This window comes from Molossus molossus, unplaced genomic scaffold (genome assembly GCF_014108415.1).
Source record: "Molossus molossus isolate mMolMol1 unplaced genomic scaffold, mMolMol1.p scaffold_m16_p_1, whole genome shotgun sequence".
NCBI lineage: Eukaryota > Metazoa > Chordata > Mammalia > Chiroptera > Molossidae > Molossus > Molossus molossus.
The window spans coordinates 26,801,954-26,814,243 of NW_023425344.1; the positions used below are offsets into that span (position 1 = coordinate 26,801,954).

Consider the following 12,290-nt stretch of genomic DNA (forward strand, 5'->3'; position numbering starts at 1 on the left):
TTGCTGGAGAAGTACCCACTCTTTCAAATGGATGTAGAGATGACCCTTGAACAATGTGTGGGTTGGGGCACCAACCTCCTGTGCAATCAAAAATCCATGTTCAGCCCTGGCCGATTTGGCTCAGCAGTTAGAACATCAGCCCGCAGACCAGAGTCCTGGGTTCGGTTCCCACTAGGGGCACATACCTCAGTTGCAGTTTGTCCCTGGCCCTGGTTGGGGTCATGTGGGTGGCAACCAGTCGATGTGTCTCTCTCACATCGATGTTTTGTTCTCTCTCTTCCTCCTTCTCTCCCTCCTGCTCTGTCTGAAGATAAATGCAAAAATGTCCTCGGGTGAGGATTTTAAAAAAAAAAATCCATGTTCAATTTGATGCCCCCCAAACTTAAATACTAATGGCCTGCTGTTGACCAGAAGCTTTACTAAGACCATAAACAGTCTATTAACACATATTTTGTATGTTATATGTATTATATATTGTATTGTTACCAAAAAGTAAGCTAGGGAAAAGAAAAATGTTAATAAAATCATAAGGATGAGGAAATACATTTACAGTGCCATTCGTGTTTATTGAAAAAATCCCACATAAAAGTGGATCACACAGTTCAAACCCATGTTGTTCAAGGGTCAGCTGTGTACTGTATATTCTCAGAAATCTTGAAAAGATGAATACTAGGCAGAATCTGGAAAGGTGTACTATTTATACTTACATGTAATTTTCACAACACTTCCAGTTTTACCTTTTTAAAAAACAGGAGAAGGAGAGAAATAAATTAGACCTCAAAATGGCACCCTACACTGACCGTCAAAACTGAGGGGTTTCAGGGATAGTAGAGAGACTGATGCCCCCTGAATGATGGTTGCCAGGGCTGGGCAGCCCCTCCTAATGTTTCCTCTACCAGGTTCTGTGACTGGTTCAACTTTAGGATATTAAGAAAAATGTCAAGAGAGAAAACAACTACGGTATAGTGTTCTAGTTAGGAGGGGGGGAGTTGATAATATCTATAGACAAGTAAATATCAAATTATTCATAAAAGTCTGCTAAAATGACGATGCATTTTGCTTCTAAAAATAAGTCCATAGAGTTGACTTATTTATTCAGGTATATTTATGAAGTCTATCATCAACCAGGCACTCCCAAGTCCAGCCCCATCCCACCCCCAGCCAAGCTTAGTTGGGCTCTACCAACTTGCTTTGTATCTTTTTATGTTGCATTTATCATCAACACTCCTGACTGACACATTCCTTCCATGGATGTGATAACCATGTCAGGTTCCAGCTGACTTGTTTTCTGGGAGTCAGAGTAACAGTGCGTACCTCTGGTTGTCATTCATTATGTATAAATATTAAGTTTGGCCGCTTTCTCTTTGTGATGCTTAGCATGTAGCACTCACCTCAGCCAGCGTGCCCCCTGGCATTTTACTCGGGTGCCTGGCAAAGATTCAGGCCAAAGGCTGCTCTCTGCAGGAGCTCGTGAAGCCGAGATCTCTTGCATCTTTCCTAGTCTACATTGTAAGGAGTCCCTATTCTTCTATAAAAAGAAGACTAAACTGGCCTCCTTCACCAAGTCGCCTGAGTAAAACCCTTGATAAAACATACCGACATAAATGACTCAGCTCACTCAACGCTGGTGGCTCTACACGTTTCTTTCTTACTTAAGTCACACATTTTGATCAAGTACTATCATCACTGAAGAAATATTGTCACGAGAGTCCCACTAAAAGGCATCATTTTAAAATAGAGTTCCCATCTTCCTTAATAGTTACTTTGCAGATACATGTGTGTTTTAGGTTTTGCTTGATATTGGAGGTGTGGCCAGCGTGCTGACATGTTTTCAGCATCTGACCAGCCCTGTATGTTCAGAGCGCCACCTCCTCACCCCCTGCTTCCATCAGATCCCAGCTCAGTAGTCACCCCCTTCCCTGACCCCTCCAAGTGGATTAGGATCCCCCAGCCCCACCCCCACCCGTTTGCTGTCCCTGCAGCACGTTATTCTCCTTCCTGAGACTGAAACAATCTTGATACATGTATTAGTGGGATTCGGGTCTACTGTTCTGCCCTGGACTGGACGCTCCAGAGAGGCCTTTTCTCTCAGCATTGTCTGTTTTCTCACCACTGCACCCTGAGCAAACAGCAGCCTGCCTGGCACAGCAGGTGCTCAGTGAGACCAATGGGGTGAGGGCAAGCGGAGGAGGAGGGAGAGAAGAAATAACCACGTGAGGGCGGGCAGCCAGTCTTAGCTTAAAATTCATTTCTTTTGGTGTAATTCTTTCATTCATTTTTATTTTTCTTCTCAAAAATCATGTACAAATAAGATTTTTATTATGATGGATCCAATTTTAAACGTTCCAATGGGGCTTTGAGTGATTTATAATGTAAATGTACTTGTGTTTAAGTATATGTATTACAAGCCTTATCTGAGAAGAAATAAAGTTACATACTAAGTCATTTTTCTGTACCCATTCTGATGGATATCATGTGGCTTAACAGTGATGTGGATAATCCAGATCGATCAATTAATCAGAACATGATTGTATTTTGAACATGCCTTTATATTGATATTGACACGTATGTCTGGGGTACAGTGACCTCAAGCAGTGGGAAGCTACATGCACTGGGGAAACCGATGAGGAAGCCCGTTTCTCATGCTTTCTGGCCCATTGGCCCCTGCTCTTCAGTCTGACCCCTGAAGTCCGAGAGGAAGCTGGGGAGTAACTGAAATAGAAACTTGGCAGCTCTCTGATGTTCAACCTCTCCCTCCTACCAGGGAGGCAATTCGAGCATTTAAAACCCGCTGTTCTGGTTGTAGGCTGTCTAGCAAAACACAAGTAGAAAATGAAGAAATTATTTTATAGACGACTGTGCCTCACACTATAAGCGAAATCACCTGCTGCTGGGGGGAGAGTTCAGGGCTGGGCGGAGGGGCTGTTGCCTGTCTGCTCCGGGCAATGAGCTGGTGTCTTGCTTGCTTTCAGCCATCGAGGACGAGTTTGACTTCGCTCTGGGGAAGCAGACGCCCGCGTTCCTCAAGAAGTGCGTCTGCTACATCCGGAAGATCGCGAACATCGAGCGCTTTGTGAAAATCCCGGAGATGGGGAGGTACATGGATATCACGGGAACAGAACCCAGGGTTATTCGGGACCCGGAAGCCCAGGAGAAGCTGGTAAAACTCAGGGATGAATTTATTCCCACCATTGTCGCGTCCTCTAATCTCAGAGTGTACACGTCTGTTACCCATTGTGACATGAAGCTAGGCTATTCGCAGGAGATAGAGAATCATTACATCGAAGGCCTTGGGAAACAGTTTTATGAGGACATGATTGATATCATCCAGGCGACGGTGCAGCAGAACTTTGACACGGAAACAGATACTCTCTATGATGAGATCCTGCAGCATTCGTCCTTGTGTAAAACGTATGCCTCTTTCTACGAGTACAAGTGCGAGTCCCTAACCATCGTGCATAAATACATCCTCCCAAGCAAAACCGGGTACATCAACCCGCTCATCGTATATGGTGGGCCATGCACCGGGAAGACGCTTCTGCTCGCCGAAGTAGCAAAGAAGGTAAACGCCTATTATTTTTTACGTGTATATTTATAACTTTTACTCTGGGGAAAAAATGTAAATTGGTCAGACTCATTTCTGTTTTGTGTGTGTGCTATCTGAATTCTAGCCAGTCTTTTGGGGTAGACATGTCAGCGTTTCTCTCTTGCTGGTAGAGCGGGTGTACTGAAGAGGGTGACTCGTGGGTGCAGTTCTAGGACAGCTTTCTGTTCTCTCCCGCTGTTCAGCCGCGCGTGTGGGGCTGGCTTCCACGCAAACACAAACAAGTGCAGGTCTCACAACTCTTCTCATCCCGCAGCAAAGACAAGCCCTCCAGTTGCTTCTGGACATAAATCAGTCTCAATTCAGCAATTCGTATTTCCAGTCTGAGACGATAATTACAATTCCAGTCTACATTCCTCTCCCCCAGCTGAGGCTTACAATAAGCAGGGTGTGTACAGTGTGGACAGGGACATGGTCATCTCCTTTCTCCACACAGCACTTTGCCCCTCCACCCCTAATCCCAAATCCCAACCGCATCTATGACCCTACAGGGTTGCGGTGGAGGGGATGTAGGAGAGGGAAGGTGGCCAGAGAGTCGTGACCAGTGCTGCTCTGGCCCGGGCTCTGTGCCTCCTGGACTGGCAGGTGGCGCTTCCTGCCTCATCTGAGGGCTCCTCGTGGGTCCTGGACATCCTTCCCTCCCACATCCCTTCTCCTAAGCATCTCTCAGTACATTTCCCTGGACATGAAGGAATGCATCTTTTTCTAGCGTGTCACTTCCTTAGCCCCTAGATATTCAGCAACACACTTCTAGTGTCTTTCTACCAAGATCCTCTCCACAGCCCAGCACACTCCCTTAAACAGGATGGGGGAAGAAACAACCAGCAAACACGTTTTTAGCTCATGCTTTCCAGTGGTTCACATCTGGTACAGGGGAAACACTCGGGCATTTTTTTCCCTGAGAAATTCCAGCTCCAACACAGCGGCTCCCCCTCACACCCTGTCACGCCGGCCTCAGTCACGCAACCTCTGTTTCTCAGATGCCATCAGACACAGGTGGCCACGACCCCAGCCTCTAGAGCACACCCTCTACGAGGTCCATTTCCATAGGCTAGAAATGAAGAGTTGGGCATCTCTCAGCCTCCCCTTTGGGAGTAGGGTGGCGGTAGATACAACTCACAGCACCTGAATCTCCAACTTTTTTCTTGGCCTCTTAATTCTCTTTTTCAGCCTAGAGGTGGGTAGTCCACTAAAGGTATCAAGGCCGGTTTTCACAATTTCCTTTCAAGTTCTGCATGATGGTCTGGAACCTCAACCTGTCTGTTGTCTTAGCACCTCAGTCTAAACTGGACTAAACCATTTTTTAAAATAATTTTTCTGTATTGATTTTAGAGAGAGAGGAAGGGAGAAGGAGAGGGAGATAGAAACATCGATGAGAGAGAACATCGGTTAACCACCTCCTGCATGCCCCCCCACTGGGGATCGGCCCACAACCTGGGCATGTGCCCTGACCGGGAATCAAACTGGTGACCTCTTGGTGCATGGGTCGTCGCTCAACCACTGAGCCACACTGGCTGGGCTGGACTAAACCATTTTTAACCTCTCTTACACTTGATATCAAAGTCTGATGGTTTCTATTATCCTGATGTTACTTTGGAATCTATGTGTTGCTCTTCCTATGGTTAACTCTCTTAAGACCACAGCTTTCTTGAACTTTACGAACATTATCATAATCTATCACGTGCTACATGATCTCAAGCAGGTCATCTTAAGCACAAGAATAGAGACAGCTGTGTCACACCTTATGTGGGGATTAGGTGCCAATGTAAGCTCACCGGTGAAAATCAGGTACATCAAATTCACTCTTAAAGTCCTTAGGAAGACCATCTTAATATGTGACGCCCAGCGGCTGATGTTTCTTCTTGTGTTTATCAGTACAGCTCGAACACCAGAGGAAGTGACCAGCTTACAGTTAGGGGCCATGTTGCATCGAAATGAACGTGTATGTGTGAGCGAGCATGTGATGTATGTCTCTGAACACTAATTTTTATGCAAATCTTCAAACTGTAAAATTATTCCAAGTAAGCGAGACAATAACATTCTGAGGGGTGCATGGGAACTGAATCAGATGGGAAAACATCACAGATGCATTGCACACTCACTCTAGGGCTGTCTTCCTTGTGGAGGGGGAAAGAGTCAAGGTTGTGAGGGGCAGATATTGTTGAACTTGGCCAAGCTAACCGTGCAGTGATGCACTCCACACGCTCCAGCATGGGAAGCAATCACCCGGGACGTGCTGACAGTCCAGGTCAGGCAGTGTGGTGACAGTCGAGTTGATCAACTTGAAAATGGCTTTCTGAGCTCTCGCTGTTCGGAATGTTTTGTCCAGTGACCACAGTGAATCTATTCAGAGTCCAGGACTCTGGCCCCCGAAGAGCCACGCCCATTTCTAGGTTCCCTGCCTGTGCTTCTCTGGCCTCTCTCCTGGGGACATCTTCTCCCACCCACCACCAACAACAACCTGTGCTCCCTTGTGGCTTTGTGTCCCTGTGAGGATGCAGACAGACACCTCATGTCACTCTCATGGGTATCTCCTGTGTACGCAACATGTCCACGGACGTGAGCTTCTGATTGGAGGGACACTCTCTGCAGATACCACACATTCAGTGACACGTGACTGGGAGGAGGGAAGACAATGCATACAGTCATCATAAGCAGCCTGTAGGGACCACAAATTGTGTTGTTTCTGGTTTGCCATCAAAGGCACCTATAGGATGGAAGGATTATCTTCCTACAAACCAGCATCAAAGGTTGGGGCTAAACAACAACAATAAAATGTTTAGTTCCCCTACTAGCTTGTTCTGAAACTGACCAGCATATATCTTTGTAGTTTACCCTGAACTATCTCTTAAGGAACCAAGTTTCATAAACTTACTTCCTAATGTATTAAACAATACTTCCTTTTCTAAGGTGTATCCTTGGTAAATTCCAATTACTGAAAGACATTATGTCCCTAAAAATACACATTGGAGTGTTTCATATTTTGATCATGTCCCTTTTTATTCTGGTCTTTCCAGACAGAAAAATATTAAACTTAGCAACCCACTCATATATTATCTCTTTAACTATGTAACAGAGAGAGAGAGAGAGAGAGAGAGAGAGAGAGAGCGCGCGCACATGCACTAGAATGAAAGTCAAATGAACTTCTCCAACTTTGCTGGTAACCATTTAACTCTGAGCAAGTCATTTATCCAGCCTGGACCTCAGTTTCCACTTCTGTTAGATGATACTGTAGTTCCCTTGCTCCTTGCAGAGAGATAATGTGAGAACCATAACTTCCTGTTTACATATAAACTGTTCTAAAGTACAGTTAGCAAAACTCTTTTAACCAGCACCATCTAGATTTTTATAACAACGGTAAATAATAATCATAATGCTGATCCTATAGCAGCACGATATAGTAAACTATTTGACCCAGCGATCCCACTTCTAGAGATATATCCTAAGAAGCCTGAAACACCAATCAGAAAGAATATATGCACCCCTGTGTTCACAGCAGCACTATTTATAATTGCTAAGACCTGGAAACAGCCCAAGTGTCCATCAGCAGATGAATGGATAAAAAAGCTGTGGTACATCTACAGAACGGAACACTATGCAGCTGTAAGAAAGAAAGATCTCTTACCCTTTGAGGCAACATGGAGGGACCTGGGGAGTATTATGCTAAGCGAAATAAGCCAATCAGAGAAAGACAAGTATCACGATTTCACTTATTTGTGGAATATAATGAACAGAATAGGGTGATGAACAAAATAGACCCAGAGACATAGAAGTAGGGTTCAGACTGACAAACTTCAGAGGAGGGGGCGGAGGGGAGGGAAGAGATAAACCAAAGAACTTATGCATATGAGCATAACCAATGGACATAGACAACAATTCGGGGATGGGGGGGCAGGAATGGGAGGAGGGTGTCAATGGGGGAAAAAGGAGAAACATCTGTAACAAAATACGTTAATTAAATAAAAAGACTGGGAGCTGTCAAAAAAAAAAGATTATATTCAGTATCATTTTAGTACTATTTTTATTGCATTCTAACTGGGAATGTGTGCAGCCTTATACAGTATTATGTGATCCAACTAAGGAAAATAATTTGACTCGATATAATGTGCAAATTATGAATCTATTCATTAAAAAATACTTAGTAAGTACCTACTATGTGCCAACAACTGTGCCAGGAAATGGGATTCAGTGTCAAAGAACTGACCGTACTAGATACTCAGATTGACTGTCTATGAAACACTTTGTAACTTTTAGAATACAAGCTAAATGTTGCCTTTGGTTGAATGTTACTACTGCCACTATTTTATTACCTTGAGCAGAGTGATCCTGAGGGTCTCACTTATAGATTTTAGTGCATGAGCTTTGTGACGGCCCTTCGACCTTCTCAGCAGGTTTTTCTGTTTCCTGGTTCTGGAGTACGTTCTGCATGGCCAGGGTACCAGAGGCTGGCCTCGGCAGAGAAGAGCTGTTGTAGTACATGACCGTGTGAATACGTATTACCATTCTAAACAGCACCTTTATGTTTTAGGCTTACGGCTGGCTCCACGAACATGCAGGACCGGAATCGGACCCAGTCATAGTCGTGCGCTTTCTAGGGAGCACAGACGTGAGCACTGACCTCAGGACTCTCCTTCTCAGTGTTTGTGAACAGTTGGCAGTTAACTACCAGTGTCTGGTGCAGAGCTACCCTAAGAAGGTTCACGACCTCCGTGACTTATTTATCAACCTTTTGAATGAGTCTTCGTCGCAGAGACCTCTCGTAATAATATTCGACGCCCTGGAGCAGCTCTCAGAGAGCGACGAGGCCAGGAAGCTGTGGTGGCTCCCCGCTCACCTTCCCCGCTCCGTGCGGATAGTCCTCTCCACACTGCCCAACAAACACGGGATCCTGCAGAAACTCAGGTGCCTTATCCACGAAGAAAGCAATTACATCGAGCTGGTTCCCCGGGACAGGAAGATGTGCAGCCAGGTCCTCAAACACCAGCTACTGCGAGTCAAAAGGAAGGTCACGTCGGGCCAGCAGATTTACGTGAACAACGCGCTCTCCAAGTGCACGCTGCCCATGTTCGTGAACCTGACCTTCAGGGAGGTGAGACACTGGAGATCTCACAAAGACGTCGATGAATCCTCCCTCTGCGTCACCGTTCATGAAAGTATAGAGCAGCTCTTCTGGTCCTTGGAGAAGAAGTGTGGTCAGAAACTGGTCTCCAGGGCTCTTGGTTACATCACCATGGCCAAAATGGGTCTGAGTGAAATGGAACTGGAGGATGTGCTGGCCCTAGACAACAGTGTGATGAATGAGCTCAATGAGAACACCCGGCCCAGCAACCCCCTCAGAGTCCCTTATTTGTACATCTCGAGGCTCAAGGAGGGTCTCAGTGGGTATTTAATAGAAAGACACGTGAAGAACGTCACACTCCTGGTCTGGGCCAACAGACACCTGCAGCTCATAGCCCAGAAGCTGTATCTGAAGGAAGACAGTGACCTGCATGCAATGCACACCATCCTGGCAGATTATTTCCTGGGGGTCTGGTCAGGGGGCAGGAGGAAAGCTTTTTGCCTCGAAGACCCCTACTTGAATGGCTGCCTTGACTTGGAAAGCAGAAGCCTGCTGGAGGAAGAAAAGCACTTCATGGAACAGGCTTCTTTCGACAGGCAGGCCCCAGACCAGCCCTGGGTTTTCCAGTGTAATCCGTTGGAGCCTGACATCTTTTTCGTCAATCATCGGAAAATGTGTGAGCTCTTGCACCACCTGACCAGGTGTGGGAAAACCGATGACCTGCTTTATGGCATCATCATGAACTTCAGCTGGCTTTACACCATGATCAAAATTGGCCAGTTCAACAAAGTGCTTTCAGACATCGAGCTGGCTTACAACTACTCGCCAGAGAAGGAGCTGAAGTTCCTGGCCAACACCCTCCGCAGCATCAGAAACAAGGTCATTGCGTTTCCCGGCTCCCTTTCAGCAGAGCTTCAGCAAAGGCTGCTGCCTGTCGTGAGTTCCCTGCCCAAACTGAGACACCTCCTTCTAGAGTGCGACAAAGACGGGCCCAAATATTGCTCTATTGTGCCACTGCATTCATCCATGGACGTGACATACAGCCCAGAGCGTCTTCCCTTGTCCTCTAGTCACCTGCATGTCACCGAGATTCTGCCCACTTGTAACCCCAGTACTGTCCTCACAGCGTTAGAAAATGGTTCCATCAGCACATGGGATGTGGAAACTCGTCAACTACTCAGGCAAATCACAACCGCCCAGTCTGTCATCCTGGGCATGAAACTCTCCAGTGACGAAAAGTATCTTGTGGTGGCTACGACCAATAACACCCTGTTGATTTATGACAATGTAAACTCCTGTCTCCTGTCTGAAGTGGAAATCAAAGGGACCAAGCATGGCAGCGGCTCCACCTACATCAATGGATTTACGCTGTCTGTCAACCATGCCCTTGCCTGGCTCGAAGCCAGCAAAGATGTCACTGTCATCGATCTGCTCTACGGATGGCCCCTTTACCAGTTCCACTGCTGGTACGAAGTGACGTGTGTCCAGTGCTCTCTGGACGGGATGCATGCTTTCTGTGGACAGTACCTGAACACCACCACCATATTTCATCTAGGGAGTGGAGAAAAGTTGTGCACAGTGACCTCTGAATATTCAGGTGGGTTTGTGAAGTTTCTTCTTATCTTGGACACGGCTCAAGAAATGGTAATGGTAGACAGTGAGGGAAGCCTTTCTGTTTGGAATACCGAGGACATCTCCAATCCCCAGCTGACTGACGACTTTGACTGCCGGAGAGAAGACAGCGAGGTGGTCAGCATTGAACTTTCGGAGGACCAAAGTGCAATTCTGATCTGTAAAGCCCTCAGCATTGAGCTCTTGGATACTGGCATGTGGAAGGTGGCTGAAAAGTTCAGAGCTAAGCACAATGAGCGCTTTATATCTGCCGTGCTGTCCAAAAACGGAGACTGCATCATTGCCACCATGGAAAATACCTCAGCCGTGTTTTTCTGGAGGCGGGACACGGGACAGTGCATGGCCAGCTTACAAGAAATCTCAGGTACCATCGTGAAGTTGGTGAAATCCCGTCACCACAACATGCTGCTGTCGTTATCAACCAGTGGCATCCTGTCTGTCTGGGACATCGACATAATCACAGCTATGTCCAACATAGATAAGACGGGAAAACCCATCCAAAGTCTCGTGTTGCCGGCCAGAGGGGAAATCATCTACTCCCTCGACGGCTCTGACTGTGTCCACAAGTGGAACTTCAGCAGTGGGTTCATTGAAGCAGTGTTTAAACACGAAGGAACCGTTGAACACTGCGTGTTGACGTCCTCTGGAGACATAATGGTGACATCAGATGACAAAAGCAGCCAGTATGTCTGGCACACCAACAGCGGGGAAAACCTCTTCCGGATTAACGGGCAGAGGATATCTCAGCTGCTCATCACACACAACGACCAGTTCGTGGTGTCTCTCTGTGAGGAAAACGCCTCCAGGGTTTGGAGACTGGCCACGGGCCACAGGGTCTGCAACATCCTGACCACACTGCAGAACGCCTTCATAACCTCTGCGAACACCTTCGTGGTGGGCATGACCAAGAGCAAAGTGCTGGCCGTCAGTCTGTGGACAGGCAGCATCACCAAGAAATTCTGCTGTGAGGATGGCAGCACCATCGTGAGTTTTAAGCTGATCCCCGACTGTCCTGACATCATCGTGTTTATCACATCGGCCGAGACGGTGAACATCTGGAGCCTGACCGATGAAGTGATCTGCCGCCGTGTGCAACTTCCAAACAACTTCCTGAAAACGCTAGAGGATTTTGAAATTTCTCCCAATGGAAAGTTAGGCATCCTGTCCCGGGGAGATGACAATATCAACGTGCTGGATTTACACAGCGGTAAATTGCGGGTGGTTCACGCCTCCGGGGTCATCTGGCGGCAGAGGCTGTCTCGAGACGGTCGCTACCTGGTGTACATTTGTTTCCGAAGCGGGGGGGACGAGGATGAGAACGGTGCGATATCCAGTTTAATTGTCATGAGGCTGGCTGACGGCAAAAATATCGGTGCTTGTTCCCTTTACAAAACACCAACTTTCCTCGCCCTCTCCCAGAGGCACCTGAACATCGTCGTGGGTTTTGACGACGGGAGCATAGGCATATACACGGTGGTGGACCGCGTGGACGCTGCGCTGAAGATTAAAATCGCCACTTCAAACAGCAGGCAGATATTCAACAACGCGACACAGACATCCAGGGCCAAGTGCAACAGTTACTGTTTCAAAGTGTCTGTGGACTGCTTATGGAGAGAGTCTACCGAGGTCTTTGCAAGAGACAGTCCCATCACAGTGAGTGACCCCACTGAGCCCAACGAGGCGACACCCTCCAAGAAATACAATTCTTGCTATGACCGGGTGTGCTCTGCCCTGGAACCCAGAGGCCACAGCTATGGCCCTGACAACTGACAAAAATGTTTATCCTGCTCGTCAGAAATACACGATGCACACGCAGAAGAGTGATGGGGAATACCCTCTGTATCCCCAATGACAGACTGCTCATTTCTGAAAGGACAGGAAAGAGGCTGGGGTCCCAGTGTTTATTAGTAACATGCTCGTGAAATGTACAGAAATGTGAAATGGGTCTTGGGTTTGGTCTCTTTGTCAAAGTTTATCCAGGAATGACATCTTGAG

At 47.0% G+C, this 12,290-nt stretch overlaps 1 protein-coding gene across 1 annotated transcript in view; it reads left to right on the forward strand.

Moving 5' to 3' along the window:
* NWD2 (NACHT and WD repeat domain containing 2) overlaps positions 1 to 12,065 on the forward strand; it is a 164,968-nt gene extending 152,903 nt beyond the window's left edge. Inside the window, exons 6-7 of the mRNA XM_036278163.1 lie at positions 2,973 to 3,562; positions 8,133 to 12,065. Of these exons, the coding sequence (XP_036134056.1) occupies positions 2,973 to 3,562; positions 8,133 to 12,065 (4,523 nt within the window). The remainder of the gene's footprint in view (positions 1 to 2,972; positions 3,563 to 8,132) is intronic.
* Positions 12,066 to 12,290: the final 225 nt, after the last annotated feature.